This window comes from Alnus glutinosa, chromosome 2 (genome assembly GCF_958979055.1).
Source record: "Alnus glutinosa chromosome 2, dhAlnGlut1.1, whole genome shotgun sequence".
Lineage (NCBI taxonomy): Eukaryota > Viridiplantae > Streptophyta > Magnoliopsida > Fagales > Betulaceae > Alnus > Alnus glutinosa.
This window is the reverse complement of record NC_084887.1, coordinates 22834640-22852483: the sequence shown is the minus strand read 5'-3', so window position 1 is coordinate 22852483 and position 17844 is coordinate 22834640. Positions and strand designations below refer to the sequence as shown.

Sequence of the window (17844 nt, the reverse complement as noted above, 5' to 3'; positions counted from 1 at the left end):
TAGAATTTCAAAAATTAGATTCTTTTGAATGTTGATCATCACAACCAATTTAATTAATGCAGTCGACCATCCTTTATATATAAGATGTGCATGACTGAATCTAAAAATTTCTTTATAATGATATTCCAATTTCCAAGCTAAAATCTAAAGGAAAAAAAAAAATTAAAACTATGATACGTTTCTGTTATTCTTGTAAAATGATCGGGAGGATTAACCCATCGCAATCTTTGAACACTTTCTCGTTGCACACATACTTACTAATTATCGAAAAATGATTGTTGTGTAACCGTAGACATAATTTTCATCTAATTTTATCTATATGGTAATTTATTTTTATTTTATTTTATTTTTTTTCAAAAAAAAAAGAGGATGAAACCGGGAAATGTTATACCATTTTCTTAAAAAATAAAAATAAAGTAAATAAAATTGGACGAAAATTATGTCTCACAACCATTTCTCGCATGGGATTTGATTCTTGTACAACACCAATACAACAACCGTACAACAATTGGTGTTGTAAATCTAACATTTTTCTTCTCGCATATGGACACTATCGATCATCGACTAAATCCTTAAAAGAAACCTAAAAAGTGATGGGACCCATATGAGGTCCCAAAACCTAGTAGCGAGGAAGGATATTGGAAACTGAAAAAAGAAAAACAAACATCTTTATTCGATCTCTTCATTGCTTTGATTCATCTTCTTCTTGCAGCGGTTTCTCTCTGTGCATTGAAGAACACTGCGGCCACTGGCAGGCCCAAACCATTCTCTTCTGAGAAACTTCTTGTGTTGAAATGGTCTCTTGTATCCGGAGGCCTCACTGTCTGTCTTCCTCTCTGCTTGAACAAGATGAACACGTACCTATGGATGCCGGCAACCGGCTTCGGAGTCTCATACCCCACCGTTTCTTTTCCTGTTTAAAGATATTCATTCAAAGTCGTTAATTTTAAGCAATAGCGCCATTAATTCCACAATTACAAGGCTTGTTTGGGAAGTGAGGGAAAAAATTTCGACTTTATTTTTATTTTTCTCAAAACCAATCAATTTTAAAACATTCTAACTTTATATCACATTAATAATTTTTTATTACTATTTAAATAAAAAAATTCACTACAATACAATTTTTTTTTTTACTTTTTCATACAAATTCTTTGTACTTTATATCACATTTATCACTTTTTACTACTACCTCCAAAAATACTTCAACTCGGGTCACTTTCCAAACATTAATAAGAATTCTAGGTTTAGCATAAGAGTGTGCAGAAATTTTTTCAATTCAATCTCTAAAAGTTTTACGTCAACTTTTTGTGCATGTGATGAGAATTAAATATTTTTTTTATTAATTTTATTAAAAAAAAAAATGTGAAAAACACATCTTATTAAAACAAAAGCATATACTTCTCAAATGCTCGTAAGGAACACCTGACATTTAGAAAAACTGAGTTTGACGTTTTTATGAAATCGATCTTTATCCTTAATGAAAACTCACCAAAAGAAGCATCTGTGGTACCAGGAATGTCTGTGACCATCCTGAAAGGTACATTAGAATCAAAGTTTAATGACAAATATTGAAGGCAGTGTAAAAAAAGAACTAGCAAGGTTTAACTCCAAGTAGTTAGTTCGAATGGTAAGTCATTTGGTCCTGATGCCTCATGAAGCATCATGATCTAAGATTCAACTCCTATTGAGTCCTGCCAAACAATTCTACGGCATGGGGCCACGCTCGAGCTTTATCTGACCCATGAGCACTTTGTACAGTGTCCCAAAAATGTAGTTGGGGCAAAGCTAGCCCCGAGTATGGATCCTAGTTATCAAAAAATAAAAAAGAAACAAGGGGTTGATGATACAAACCAGTGGAGATGTTCTCTTAAATATGGATCACTAGGACTTGGAGCATCTGGGTCTGTCATAATCTTAAAGACAAGAAAGAAGGACAAAAGTTGAGATAGCAATAATAATTGTATAAGCATTATTAGTAATTGCAGGAAAATATGTTGTAATACAACGTATATATATAATTGTTTTAAACTTACTAGTGTATAAGCAGTCCTCATGTCGTTCCCACCAATCTCTACACGAGGCTTAGAAATAATGACAGAAGGCATGAGCTCATGGCCATTGGCAACTTGCTTGTTAGAGCTGTAAACTACAGTCATTCCAACACTTGGGGTGAAAATGTCCACCACCTCTCCCACCACTCTTCCAATACTTAGTGGTTCCATGAAGAGAGAGAGAGAGAGAGAGAGAGTGAGAGAGAGAAGTGGTTTGTGGTAATTAATGTTGTTGGTGCAATGGGAGTCTGAAGACCGACGAGAGAAGTTTTATAGGCACAAGGAATTAGAAAGGGATGGGGTTAGACGCTGATCGAAAGAACCCATGCTTTAGACTTGGAGACTTGTCTATTTAGGGAAAGGACGCGTGTCATAAGCTTCCAAACTGATCATCAAATGTCTCTTTTCAAGAATGAATGTATGAATTAAAGATGCCAATAGAGAAGGCCTAATTTGCTGAGTTTGTACTAAGATATCCCTCTCGATCTCAATAAACATAAAAGCTATACGCAAATAGTTTATGTCAGACATGCAGAATCTAACATGTCTTTAGCTAATTGGTTTTGGTGGGAATATTGGAGAATACAACTTTTTTCCCACTATATATAATACAATATCTTCGACAAATGGGAATTCGGCTTTTAAGATGCTTCTCTACATGCACATACTTTCTCACATTAAAAAAAAAATGGGTCAAAAAAAGTATCTTTCAAGAAGCTTGGGAACTTGTTTTTAATTGAATATATAGAGAAAGACAGTAAGCAACTGGAGTTTGTTAATTAATCACCTTCTTAGATATACTCTTATATATATTACCGGTGTTTGGCTTTAAATGGTATGGCACGTCATAATTTAAGAACCCTAGCTAGACTGATTTTTTTCTTAAATAATATCACATTTTTCTTTTCCTTTTTTCTTGGAATTTGTGTATAGAATAAGACTATATAATATTGAATCACGTGGAGTAATGTAATGGAGGGCCTATATGTATAGAGACCAATATTAATAGACATACGCATACCAATAACCAATGTGGGAACAATATTGTACAATATATATTCTCCTCGTGATCTTATTTTGTATTGGCATTTGTTTGGCAGTAGTACTCTTGTTTATATTACTATTACTCGGCTTGATATCTCATATATTGTTCATCATGTGAGTCAGTTCATGGCTGCTTCAATCCACACTCCACTCAATTTGCTATCTTGCTTTGCATTCTATTCACTACCTTAAGGGAACATTATTTCATAGTCTGCAGTACTTCTTCTATCAGTTGCCTTTTTAGTTGTGTGCGCTAATTTTTTTTTTGAACAAGTGTGCATTAATTATACTAATGCTGATTGGGAATGTAATCCTACAAATTGGATTTATATATATATATATATATATATATATATATATATATATATATATATATATATATATATATATATATATATATATATATATAATTGGAATTTTATATAAATTGTTGGTGTGACATATCTGCTTTGTTACGTGGCTAGCTAGTAACTTGATAACTGGTTGATGTGATAAAAATTTGGTGAGAATTTAAAGTTAGTGCATGGATGAAGTGAGTTTTAAAGTGATAAAAATCAAGAGTGCATATATGAGTATAGTAACATATTCGACCATTGATGCTAACAGTTGCAGTAGATATCCAAAGCAGCACGTGTAAAAACCAAAGGAATTGCAGAGGGTGCAGCCACTCTGTACTTGACACGTCTTAGAGTTTGAAAGAATAAAAATGTCTGCCAAAAACCTTTCTACAAAATTATTAGCTATCAAGATGCAAACCTTTTTCAGTTATTCCTTCACTACTGCCTCAATCATCATCAGCATAAATTTAGGGAAAATCTCTCCTTTTTTTTTTCAAAAAAAAATAATAATAAAATAAAATAAAATTATTATGTCTTTTTTTTTTTTTTTTACATTTGATACGTCTCTCTTACTTTTAAGAAGAAGCCCAATCTTTTCTGATCAAAATAGCCACGTGTGGTTTGTATTGGGCGTAGAATCAGAATTTTCTCCCCTTTTCATTTTATATATATATATATATATAGGTATAAAAATTTTCATAAGCTCCATTAATTGGTCGTTAAGAAAGTAGTTCCCACAAAAAAGTTGGAGAAACATGCATTTATTTGAAAATGGTTTATCAGTGGTAAGGATCTAAAACATATTTCTGTATTTCAATTACTTAGTTCACAAAAACTAATGGCCTCCTGGAAATTGGAATATAAATTCATGTTTACTATTTTATTTTTTGTTTTTGAAATTAAAGGTAATTTAGGGGAAATGCCAATTTGTAGGTTTGGCAGTATTGTTTTCGATAATAATTAATATTGTCCATTCTGAAAAATGAGTGGTTTCTGTTTCTTTAAATAGGATTTGAACCCACAACGTTACATTTAATGATAATTATATTAACTCTCTACTCAGTTAAAACACATGTGTCTTTAAGGAGTAGCTCAATCGGCTGGGGACTACTCCTCATGAAGGAGTAATGTTTCTTACACAATTCTCACACAACTTTTGCACAACTCTAACTACTTTTTGTTATGATCAACCATTGGATTTGTTTTCCAACATGTGGGTCCTAAATATTGAATGGCTGATTTTAAAAGAAAGTTGTTAGAGTTGTGTAAAAGTTGTATAAAAATTGTGTAAGAAACATTACTCTTCGTGTGGACATGTCCAAAAAAAAAGTTAAAACACCTATAGTTGTCAGAAATAGTTTGTTATTCCTACTACACTTACTAATTAAACTATACACAAGTCCTGATTATAAATATTTTTTTTAATGACGTGGAAATCCTTTAAGGGAAGTTATTTCATAATTCCTTCCTGTCAAATAAACCCCAAATATACGACCCACACATAATTAAGAACCGTATATTAGTTGAGTGAAGACTCAAATAACCAATCTCGTGGTATTAACCATATGAGTTGACCATTTGAATATTAAGATATTATAAAATATTAAGATATTGAAATCTTCTATGAGAAATATTATAAAGATATTATAGAATATTAAGATAGAATATGAATGAATATTTTATTCAATGATGAAACAACACAATTAACTAGAGAATGTGGGGGGAGCTATTCGAAGCAATGCCTAGATGGATAATTTCAAAAGAGTGGTTTCAGAGTGCAACCTAGGTGATTTGGATTTTAAAGGGTCGAAATTTACATGCAACAATAAGCAGGATTCATGGGGTTTTGTCAAGGAAAGATTGGATCGTGCTCTTGCTACTCCTGAGTGGTGTGGCCAATTCTCGAACTCTTCAGTGGAAGTACTCCCGGTGACTACCTCGGATCACATGCCCTTGTGGCTTCGTTTTAATTCCAGTTTCCGTTTGGCTCCCAAACTTTTCAGGTTTGAAGCAAGTTGAAATGTCGATGAGGACTGTGGAGCTATGGTTGAACAAGCTTGGAACAGTACTGCGGAAGGCAATAATTCTATGCAGGAGGCCAATCTTAAATTGAATCAACGCAAACATAGTCTTTTGACTTGGAGTATGCAAAAATTTGGTGCAGGTTGATATAAATTAAGGCCACTGGAAAAGAAGTTGGAGAAGCTGCAAAGGAAGGAGCACCCTGGAATTATGGACTAGATCCGTAAAACACAAGGAGAGATCAACCAGGCTCTTGAAATGGAAGACATAAAGTGGAAACAACAAGCCAAACGAAATTGGTATCGACAGGGCGATCGAAATACGCAATTTTTCCATGCTTGGGCAAATCAGAGGCGTCGATCTAATTTCCTTAGTTCTATAAAAGATCTCTTAGGTGTTGTATGGACAAAACAGGAAGAGATAGGCAGTGCCTTTTCAACTTATTTCCAACAGCTGTATTCCACTGAAGGTGTTTCTGGTTTGGACAAATGTATCAGTGTGGTAACTCCCAGAGTCTCACCGAAATGGATCAAGCCTTAGCCCATATTCACCTGCTCAAATCTCTAGGCCCAGATGGCTTTGGAGCAAGTTTCTACCAGAAACATTGGCAGATTGTTGGCAATAAGGTTAGAAAAGCTATTCTGAATTTTCTGAACTTTGGTGTGTTTGAGCAGTCTATTAATTCCACTTTTATTGCTTTAATCCCTAAACTTACAACAGCTTCATGTGTAAGTGAGTTTAGGCCTATTAGTTTATGCAATGTAATTTATAAGTTAATTGCAAAAATGTTAGCAAATAGACTGAAACAGGTGCTGCCCTCCATTATATCCCAATTCCAAAGTGTCTTTGTTCCGGGTCGGCAGATCACCGATAATGTTTTGGAGGCGTATGAAGCGCCACATTCTATGGATACGCACATGAAGGGCAAGAAAGGATATATGGCGGTGAAACTTGATATGAGTAAGGCCTACGACCGTGTCGAATGGTCGTTCCTTGAAGCAATAATGAGACAATTGGGTTTTGCAGAGGGTTGGATATCTTTGATTATGCATTGTGTTACTAGTGTAACCTATTTGGTGTTGGTGAACGGCGCTCCTTATGGCAATATTATTCCATCCAGGGGGCTTAGATAGGGGGATCCTTTATCCCCTACCTGTTTCTTTTGGTAGCAGAGGGACTAAGCTCTTTGCTTGTCAAGGCATAGACGGTTGGCACAATTACGAGAGTTTCATTTTCAGCAAGGGGACTTCGGCTTAGTCACTTGTTTTTTGCCGATGACAGTCCCCTATTTTGCAGGGCAAATTTCACAGAGTGGGGGAATCTTCTATGGATCCTAAAAATGTATGAGCAAGCTTCTAGCCAAAAGCTCAATTCAGACAAGACCACGGTATTTTTTAGTAAAAATACTAGACCATAATTTAGAACTTTCCTGAGGTTCTCTACTGGAATTTCTGCTACTTCAAGTTATGAAAAGTATTTGGGACTCCCAGCTTTGTGGGTCGTTCCAAAAGTAAGACGTTTGCTAGTATTGAAAGCAGGGTTCGCAAGAAGATGGATGGGTGGAAAGAGAAGTTCCTCTCTCAAGCGGGTAAGGAGATTTTAATCAAAGCGGTGATCCAAGCCATACCCACATACAGCATGAGTGTTTTCCAGTTGCCCAAGACTCTTTGCAACTCACTCAATTCTTTGGTGAGTCGTTTTTGTGGGGAAAAAATTATGAGAGCAAAAGGGTACCATGGATGAGTTGGAAGCGGATGAGTATCTCAAAATACCAAGGCAAAATGGGGTTCAGGGATCTGGAAGTCTTTAACAAGGTATTGTTGACTAAGCAAGGTTGGCGTTTGCTCAATTTCCCAAATTCACTGGTTGCTCAAATCTTGCAGGTAAAGTATTATCCAGGTGGGGATTTTTTGAAAGCTCAAATGGGGCGAAAGCCATCCTATGCGTGGAGAAGCATAGTTCAAGCTCGGGAAGTATTGGAGAGTGGGAAATGGAGAGCTCATCCGTATTTGGGGAGATAGATGGCTTCCTTCCCCAAATCCCATTTTGATTCATCATCCTCTTCAAGTTTTGGCAAGTGATTCCCAAGTTTGTGAGCTTATTGATCCTCAGACGCAGTGGTGGAATTTTGAATTAATTCAGACTATTTTTAATCCATAGGAAGTGGGGCAAATCTGCAATCTTGTATTGAGCCCCCTAGGCCATTCGGATAAGGTGGTGTGGCAGGGTACTAAACATGGTTTTTTCTCGGTGAAGAGTGCCTATCACCTGGAGATGCAACACAGAAATCAAACTAGGGGAGAGAGCTCCACCACAGGGCAGGCGGGAGAGATCTGGAAAGCTATTTGGAACCTACAAGCACCACTAGTTTTGAAGCACTTTGTTTGGAAGGTGTGTAACAATATTCTTCCAACCAAAGTTCTTTTATCTTCAAAGAAAATAGTCCAAAATCTTATGTGCCCCTGCTATCTTAGGGAAGAAGAAAACATCTACCACATTCTTTGGAGTTGTCCTTCCTCCACAGCAATTTGGCAAGAATGCCCACGAAGGGTCCTGAATATGGCTCTTGAACCTACTGATGGTTTGGGTCTTATTGAAGGTTGGTTAAAGAAGCTGACGGGGGTTGAATTCATTTTTGCTCTTGCTGTGGCAAGACAGATTTGGTTAAGGCGTAATGCCTATGTATTTGAGGACTTCTTCATGCCCCCTATGCAGGTTTTACAAGTGGCAAAGTCTTCTCTTGAAGCTTTTGAGGAAGCCACTGCTACTATGGTGGTTGAACGTAGCCTCCCAGGCAATATATGGGTGAAATGGAATAAACCCCATATGGGTGTCATGAAGATCAATTGGGATGCAGTCTTGAACAAAGCAACGAAAAACATGGGAGCTGGGGTTGTAATTCAAGATGATAGTGGAGTATTTGTAGCAGCTCTCTCCAAGATTGTTCCCTACATTGTAGACCCTTTCACTGCTGAAGCAATAGCCGTATGGTATGCTGTGCAACTGGCGTGTGATCTAGGACTCCAAAATGTGCTCTTAGAAGGTGACTCCCTGAATGTAATTGCAAATTTGAAGAAGGAGGGCTCTTGTGGGAATGGTTGTGAACAACTAATCACTGATACTAAGAGCATCCTTTCTTGTTTAGTTCATTGTAGTTTTCATCATGTTAAAAGGGATGCTAACATGGTGGCTCATTGTATGGCAAAATTTGCTCTTTCTCAATTGATAGATAAATTTTGGGTGGAGGACTGCCCTTTATATCCAACATATTGTACTTGCGGAGCAAGAGGAAGATTCATGATCAATGAAATTATCTTTATCTCAAAAAAAAAAAAAAAAAAAAGTAGAGAACCTGTTAGAATTAGTTATTTTGTATACATAATAGATCAAATTATTTCTTAATTTAGAGTATGTATATATGAATAATTCATAATATTTGAAGATGTTCTTGGTTTTTTTTTTTTTAATTTAATTTTCAAAGTTTGAGATCTTTATATGATGATAGTTTGAAAAAATGGCTTAAATTCGTTCTTAGAATTAAAAGTAATATAAAAAATTTCGTAATTAAACAAAAACTAATACTCCTACCCTGAAATGTTAAATTATATAAAATAAATAAATTATTTTCTAAATATAAATTGCTTATAGAATATGATTGCTAATACCCATGTCACTACAAAAATACATAATTTTTGTAACTTAGTTTTAGTAGCCCTTTAGGATGTCTTAAATGTCATTAAACAGTAGTAACCTTTGATTAGTGACCTTTCCAGAAGGTTAGTAATCAGGGAGTCAGTATTTATGATTTAGTGGCGTGTCAATTAAGGTAATTTTTTTTTTTTTTTGAAAAAAAAGTTCTGCAATCCATCCTAGACCCAATCACAACAAGCCTGTATTTTTACATTTTCATTCTGCAATCCATTCTATTACATTTCCATCAATTTATGATCAACACAATCACAACAAGCCTACATTTTTTATTGATAATCAACAACCACAAATATTAAAAAATCAAAACAAAAATTTCAACAATCTATTACATTTCCATCAATCCATGATCAACACAATCACAACAATTTGCATTTTTATCGATGATCAACAATCACAAACATATATATCATAGATTCATAAACAAAAGTTTCAACAAACAAAATATACAATCAATCTTTGTCAAGTGGTTCATAACAAATTATACAGATTACAATACAGGAATAAAATAACCCTAAATGTTACCTAATATCAGTTGTCAACAAGATTTTCATAACCGGGTAACTGCACAGCATTTTCTGTAGCAGCTGCGAGTGATAAAATAAACATAATTAGCAAACAATATAATCGACTCATATCAAGTCCTAAGCATTAAGCAACGCGTGAATTTAAACAAACGTAATCATATAAAAAAAAGCCATTAATTATTACCTAATCCGCTATCAATGGACGATATTACATTGATATGATGTTTGGAATTTTTGTCTAGCACTGCGTTATCATTAGAGACTCCGGGCACGGATAATGACTGACGCCACAATGAATCCATTTGGCTAAAACGGGACATAATCTGAGACTGTGCCACCAACGCTTCATCCATTTGTGCCTTTTGTTGTGCCCGCTCACCCTCAAGTGCTTTCTCGATCTCAGAAGTGACCATTTCTTGCAAGAAGATGGCGTGCCCTTGATTCTGTGATCGTGGCTGTGAGGGTGTATGGTATGAGAGTATGGACTCCTGCACAGGCCAAATATTTAGCCCAACTTGCCGAACTCTGTCTACGTACTCCGACTTATTGCCGAGCGCCTGGACATACGCGTCGTCATGTCTCTAGCGTACAAGTTAATGATATGGGACTTATTAAGTTAATGATCTTTTATATTACATGCATGTTTAAGAAGAAGCAAAAAAAAAAAAAAAAAAAGAGTAGAAAATCATTAAACATCCTGCATAACATAGATCGAACTAAACTCATGAGATACAAGTTGTTAAAGTTTCTCTTGGAAAAACTAGTGTAAACAACGGGAATTTTTTGCAATAGAATTGTTGCATATGCTAAGGCACCCAAGTCCATGTAAAATTCCAGCAAATTATAAAACGTCATGTGAACTCACAATTGAAATGAACACCCAACTCATAGTGTGGTTTTCACTGAATTGAACACTTTGAACTATAAGCCCCATATATTCCTAAGCAAACGATGAATAAAACTATATTTAGGGAACAAAACTACTTTCTACTTTCCTATAAAAAAAACACTCCACAATAGATTTCCTTAATTTTTTTCATATCAATTAAATATTCTTTCTCTCTCTTATTTTATTCTTTTTTTCTCTTTCCTATTTTTTGTACTAACCAACTTCCAACTAACTCTCAACCAACCCTTCATACATTTGTTTTTATATTCATAAAATTATTAAATGACCATTTAAATAATTGGCTTAAATTTTGAATGAAAGTTAACGGACCCAATAAATTTAATTAATTTTTTTGCTGGCAATGGCTATTTCCTAAACTTTGTCTAATTTTGCATTAAATTTTTGGAAGACAATAAATAAAGTAAATATTGTCAAAATTTGCATTAAATAAGTAAATGTTAATTGCTACCAATTAAATTGAAAATTTGCATTAAATAAGTTCTTTGACAACAACATTTATATGTTGTCAACTGCTATTGAAGTCCTCTCCAAAAAAAAAAAAAAAATTGCTATTGAAGTAAACGTTTTGCCTTCCAATATTAAATAATGACTTCCAACATTTGCATTAAATATTGAAGTAAATGTTGCCTTCTAACATTTATATGTTGCCAACTACTTTTAATCTAATTTGCTGCAACAGGAAACACGTATAGCAATGGACGGCTTTGAATTAAATTGTTGGCAGATTGTTGTTTGCAAGGTTGTAAATTATTAAATGACCATTTATGATTTCTTGTTGGCAACGGTTGAAAATTCAATTTACGTTTATGATTTGTAATTGCAACACGAAGCACAATCTCTTCTTGTGTGTTCTTTTAATTTAAATAGATGCATTGCCTTATTGATTTTCATCAATTTCACAACCAAACATTTCGTATTCTTTCACTGATTTTAATCTATTTCAATACCCTTTCCCTCTATGGATCATATTCTTGAACTTGATAGCCTTCTACATGATTCTTCTTCTTCTGATGAGTTGGAAATAATTTTAACTTTTGCTATGGTAAAAGAACGATTGAATAGCGAAGGAGGATCCAGATCACGGTGTAATTCTAGTCTACGCCACAATACCATTTGGCGTAATTCTTTGCAAGGCGAAGAAAACCTATTCCGCAATTATTTTGCAGAATCGCTAGTATTTCCTCCCAAAAAATTTCGAATGAGGTTTCGTATGTGCCGTGACCTTTTTATGCGCATTCATGACGCAATAATATCTCATGACAGATATTTTGTCCAACGGAGAAATGCTGCTAAAAAGCTCGGACATTCTTCTCTATAGAAGATGACTACCGCAATTAGGATGCTCGCTTATGGAGTAACAATAGATTTTATGGATGAATACTTGCGGATTGGAGAAACGATTGCAATGGATAGCTTTACAGGGTTTGTTAAAGCAGTAGTTTCAATTTTTTCTGCTGAGTACTTGAGGTCGCCAAACCCAGAAGACATTGCTAGATTGCTAGCAATAGGTGAAAGCCGTGGATTTCCAGGGATGTTGGGAAGCATCGATTGCATGCATTGGAAGTGGAAGAATTGTCCAAATGCTTGAAGAGGTATGTATTTTGGTCATATTCGTGAACCTACAATTATTTTGGAAGTTGTGGCATCTCATGATCTTTGGATATGGCACGCATTTTTTGGGTTACATGGGTCTCATAATGATATCAATGTGTTAGGACGGTCTAATGTATTTGCCAATCTAACTGAAGGGCGTGCTCCTCCGATCAACTACTCAGTCAATGGTCACGATTATACAATGGGTTACTATCTCGCTGATGGTATATATCCTTCGTGGGCAACATTCGTAAAAACAATTCATGCTCCACAAGGAAACAAGAGAAAAATTTTTGCTGCAGCTCAAGAGCCCGCAAGAAAGGACATAGAGCGAGCATTTGGAGTGCTTCAAGCACGATTTGCAATTGTGCGTGGACCTGCACGATTATACCAACCTGAACTTCTTAAAGATATTTTGATGGGGTGCATAATATTGCATAACGTGATTGTTGAGGATGAGCGAGATTTATATCTTGGAGTAGATGAATTCAATTATGAGCAAATAACTGATATTCCACTCGAACCACCGTCACATGAATATACAGATGAAATTGTGGACTTCATGCAAAATTGTCATCGTATTAGAGACCAAGAAACACAATCTCAACTCCAGTCAGACCTCATCGAGCATTTATGGCAAATACATAGCCAATCGTAAGAATTGTTCTCTCTAAATTTGGTATCCTTTTATTTAGCTTGGAAAATATCATATCCCCAAGCATTTATGTCAACTTGACTTATTTTGTAATTTGAATTTTGTTGCTTTCTAGTTGTATATTACCTGGCACTTAATCATCTTTCTTTTATGCATGGGTTTTGGACTGAACCTCTATTTTTCTTTTTTCAACATGGTTTGAGCGGAAATGGAACACCACTTAGGAAAGGTACAATTGACATATAGCTGTGCAGTCTCATCGATGAGAATGCTAAAATCATTGCTCCTGGGAGTTTTGAAAGGCACTAGAGGATCTTTGAGTTTGACGGAAAGCCCAAATATGAACTGGATTTGTTGGTTTGCAATAGAATAAGGGTCTGGTTCCGGTGGAAGGCATAGAATATTTGCTCAAAAGATGGTGTGTTATGAACCCAGGTGCTAGGAATTTGGAGGACCTGCCAGAAAATATCGACTATGCTTGTAGCCTATCAGATTGCACTCGCAAATGTATTGAAATCCTACTAAAACGTCCCATAAACTATTATCTCTAGTTTCCATTTTCCATTTTATATTTTTATGAGTCAACCTTATTATTTAACCTCAAAGCTTCCATAGATTATGTCAGAGAGAAACAATTCACCAACAGCCATGATGATCCACATGCTTTATTTGCATACCATAACAGTAGAAAAGGCTCCAACTGATATCCCCAAGCATTTGCCATAATGTTAGAGAGTTGGTTTTCATTATGGCAAACAAATACATAGATTGGTTTTTGATTATGTAAAAACATGTCATTGAACTGGATTGTTGATTTGTAATAGAATAAGGGTCTGGTTCCGGTTGAAGGCATAGAATATTTGCTCAAACGATGGTGTGTTCTGAACCCAGATGCTAGGAATTTGGAGGACTTGCCAGAAAATATTGACTATGCCTGTAGCCTATCAGATTGCACTCCTTTGGGCAAATGTATTGAAATCCTACTAAAACGTCCCATAAACTATTATCTCTACTTTTTCCATTTTCCATTTTATATTTTTATGAGTCAACCTTGTTATTTAACCTAAAAGCTTTCATAGATTATGTCAGAGAGAAACAATTCACCAACAACCATGAAGATCCACATGCTTTATTTGCATACCATAACAGTAGAAAAGGCTCCAACTGATATCCCCAAGCATTTGCCATAATCTTAGAGAGTTGGTTTTCATTATGGCAAACAAATACATAGATTGGTTTTTGATTATGTAAAAAACATGTCATTGAGACAATTCCTCAACAGTAAACATAAATTTGCATCATTTGAAAAAACACAAAGCTAAAAATCTGCCATCGCATAAACAATCCCAATGAATACAAGACCTCATATATAAGACATTTAGAAAGAACACAAAGCTAAAAATATATACAAAAGAACTTCACAAAAATTGCCAAATCAAATTTCCAATAAGAATAGTCACAATTCCAACCAAAGGTCCAAAGAGGATAGTCACAATTACACAAAGTATTCACAATTACCCAATAGCTGCACAAGTTATGCAACCCAAGCATTCACAAAAGCCAAGGTCACAACCATCTATAATAGATTTTCCTTTCGTCTTTCCTAGTCAACAAAAAGCCAAGGGTATAAACAAAAAGCCAATGGCATAAACAAAAAGCCAATACAAAATATATACGGCATGAACAAAAGCCAATGACATGATTAGTTCATTTAAAATATAAACGTAGGCAATTACCAATGACTAGTTAGTCCTACGCTTCTGCATGATTTCCATTTGGAGAGATTGAATACATTCAAGCTGAATTGATGACAAGTAGCTTGTATCCATCATCATAATTTCTCTTTCCTCTTTCTTTTGTTCTCTTGCCTCTTTCCTAAGTTCAATCTCAAGCTTTTGTTTCTCAATACGAACAATCTCTTCTTTTGCCGTATCAATAATTTTCATTCTCTCCTCATATGATCTTTTTTTCACTTCCATTAATTCAGTCAAAACCTCTGTCATAATCTCTTTATCTCCACAATCTTTGCTCTTTATTTTTTTCTCTCTCTCTTTCGCGGCCTTCTTGCCTATAGGTCTCTCCAAGTCAACAATATCATTTTCATCATCATTGTCATCACCTAGATGTATCACAGGTTGAGGAGGACTTATGGATTTCTTTCTCAGTACTGGCTTCAACTGCTTCCATTTCGGCAAGGTCTTCAACAATTTCCAACAATGTTCAAATTGAAACCCAATAGAGTATTCGTCCCGGTACATATCCTACGCCAAATTAATCTGAAGAAAAAAAATAATAATAATTAGAATCTTCAAACTAAAAATAAGGTTAATTTACTCTACTAGTAACAATTCATTTTTACCTTATCTTGCTCAGTAGTACCACTTGGATTCTTTGTTTCAACTTGTGCCAAGTACCCACAAAATTTGTTTGTAAACTTTTGAATTGATGACCACCAATTAGATAAAGAATGAACTGAACGTTCCACTGTGTCTTCTTTCTTGTTCTCATGATACTCCTTCCAAATTCTATCCCAAAATTTGCTACCTTTTTGATCAGTCCCTTGAATTGGATTAGTGCTAGTATTGATCCAAGCCTTTACTAGTAGAATGTCTTCTTCAATAAAGAAGTTTGTTTTTTTAGTAGATTTCATTTTAGGTTGAGATGGAATTTCTTGGTAGTTTTGCAACCCCGATTGTAAGAGTGTAGTGAAGCTTTGGTTCTCATCTTGTGAATCCATGAGTAGAATACCAAACAATAGGAAGCTAAAAAAGCAAAAACATAAAGATTATTTTCAAGCAAGTGGGGTACATCCATATGTATGCAACAATTCATTCAATTGGAAGCCCATCTCTCCTAGCTTGTTAGAAACCTATAGATGAGGAAGACAGAAAGAATATAATATACACTATAGGAGAGTCAAAGAATAGGCATGAGGCTACGCTATGCTCCTTCTCCTTCTTCTTCTTCTTTTTGTTGCCTATTGTTGTTACTTTTACCGATTCACAAAATTATCTTATCAAACCTCACCTAAAACAGCACCGAGCTAACACACATCCATAAATCAAAACAGAGGGCAATATTCGGCCAAAACTTCACAAAACAGGGAACAAGGCTGATCTTCACCCACACGGGTTTTATCCATCGAGCATGGAATATGGCCAACAGGAATTCTAATCACTTAATCAACACAATCGGTAAAAAAGGACCTAAATCCACAATCCAAAACAAGGCTTGACTGAAACACACACACACACACACACACAATCTGAACAGAGAACCCACATACAAGGTCGGAAACACCGAAACCCAACCAAAAAATAATCCACAGACTAACCCACGCACAATCGGCCGGAAAAAGGGGAAAAACAACACCAAAAAATCATTAATCCAAAATACCCAAAGTAAATCAACAATAATCCACATAAATCACACGAAAATTACCTTTGAAAGTTTCTCAGAAAAATTATCGGAAATCCCCACTGATTTTCACCAAAAATTATGTCAAAAAGATTTACCAGAAGAATAAATAAAACTGAGAAAACACTAGAAATATTTTTTCCTGAGCAAGCTTAGGGTGTTCTTCAACTAACGAGATCATCCAATTCCAGATTATTGCAAGTAAACAGGAAGAACATCTCTAGAACAGGGGTATTTGGCCGATACATCTCCAGAACAGGGGTATATATACAAGATCTAAATTCTGCCATCCTTCACCGAGACGCACAAACCTCTCGGCTTCTACACCCAAATTCACAACAACAAAGCTTCTAATAAAAAACCCAACCACGGCTCAATACCACACGGCCAAGAACAAATTATCCAACCCATTACCAATCAACACCATCGCTTTACATTACAAGTCCTAATTTATGAATGCATCTATCAATCTACCTATAATATATATGTCACAAAAATTAAAAGAAAATTTGTAGAACTTTGCAAAAAAGACGAAATGGGTTGGGGCAAAATGAACAAACCAAGGCCCCCATCGCTCAGGAGGAGTGGAAATGGTGGCAGGCATTCGGCTTGTGGGGGAGACGAGAAGGGGTGGCGTCCACAGAGGGAGGAGGATGCGTTGGAGAGGAAGAGAAAAGAGAGGGACAAAGTGTACCATTTGATTGAGCGCTTCGGGCTTAGGAGTGAGGTAAGAGCCATAGAGCTTGGAGGTTGGAGAATGGAGTAGGGGGACTTCAGACTTCAGAGTGGTATTTTCAACAGAAAACCCAAAAAACATTACTCTGATTTTACTCAAAAATCAGCAACCATAGATGTAGAAATTTCATGAGAGAGAGATACAGTACCTATGCTTTGGGTGTCACCACTGCTCCAGCCAACCATCAAGCACCGGACCACAAGACCTGCTGCTCGTCTCTCTCGCTCCCGCTGCGCAGAAAGAGTGGTTTCATGGGTATAGGCGTGAAGAATGAGGGTAGAGGAGAGATAAAGGAATGGTTTCATGGTATGGCGCGAGGCTGATTTTCGGATGGAGGGAACTGAAAGTGGAAATGGGGATGCGTGAAGGTGAGAGAAAGAGACTGATTTTTTTCATTAAAAAAACTGATTGGGAAGCTACAGTGCTACCCAATACATTAGGTAGCACTGTTGCTACCCAACCAAAATATGTAAAAATAGGGTGTCTATTGGAGATCAAATTTTGGTGTTTTTTATGAGATTTTTCCTAAATATAGGGAAATGAAGCATTTTAAGGAATCTGATGGAAGTGCTCTTATGGCATAAACGCACAACTAATCATAACTCATAAAATTAAGAGCAATTTTATTAATAATAATAACTACAACTATGATGATGAAGAACTAAAGTGTGTAGCTAATTACTATTTAATCAACTTGGACATTTTCCTTCATATCAAAAAAGCAAACAATAATGAAATCCCTCAAAAACCAAACAATAAAAAAAAAATAAAAAACCAAGCAGTTAACACAAAAACGTCTACAATTCAAAACAAAAAAACCAAACAATAACAAAAATAAAAACT

The 17844-nt window shown here is 35.5% G+C and overlaps 3 protein-coding genes and 1 pseudogene across 3 annotated transcripts; 2 read left to right on the top strand and 2 right to left on the bottom strand.

The window, feature by feature from the left end:
• Positions 1-399: 399 nt before the first annotated feature.
• On the bottom strand, positions 400-2475 carry LOC133861477 (CEN-like protein 1). Its single transcript, XM_062297270.1, has 4 exons — positions 2034-2475; positions 1852-1913; positions 1490-1530; positions 400-913 (listed from the first exon to the last, which is right to left on the bottom strand). Exons 1-4 carry the CDS (start codon positions 2220-2222, stop codon positions 696-698), a joined length of 510 nt encoding a protein of 169 aa, XP_062153254.1. The 5' UTR covers positions 2223-2475; the 3' UTR covers positions 400-695.
• Positions 2476-7190: 4715 nt separating this feature from the next.
• On the top strand, positions 7191-8756 carry LOC133860380 (uncharacterized). The gene is made up of 4 exons (XM_062296000.1): positions 7191-7257; positions 7339-7460; positions 7616-8641; positions 8685-8756. Exons 1-4 carry the CDS (start codon positions 7191-7193, stop codon positions 8754-8756), a joined length of 1287 nt encoding a protein of 428 aa, XP_062151984.1.
• A 2802-nt stretch (positions 8757-11558) lies between these two features.
• On the top strand, positions 11559-12851 carry LOC133860378 (uncharacterized; annotated as a pseudogene).
• Positions 12852-14590: 1739 nt separating this feature from the next.
• Positions 14591-16692, bottom strand: LOC133860377 (glutathione S-transferase T3-like). The gene is made up of 3 exons (XM_062295999.1): positions 16646-16692; positions 15208-15610; positions 14591-15109 (listed from the first exon to the last, which is right to left on the bottom strand). Exons 1-3 carry the CDS (start codon positions 16690-16692, stop codon positions 14591-14593), a joined length of 969 nt encoding a protein of 322 aa, XP_062151983.1.
• Between the last annotated feature and the right edge of the window lie 1152 nt (positions 16693-17844).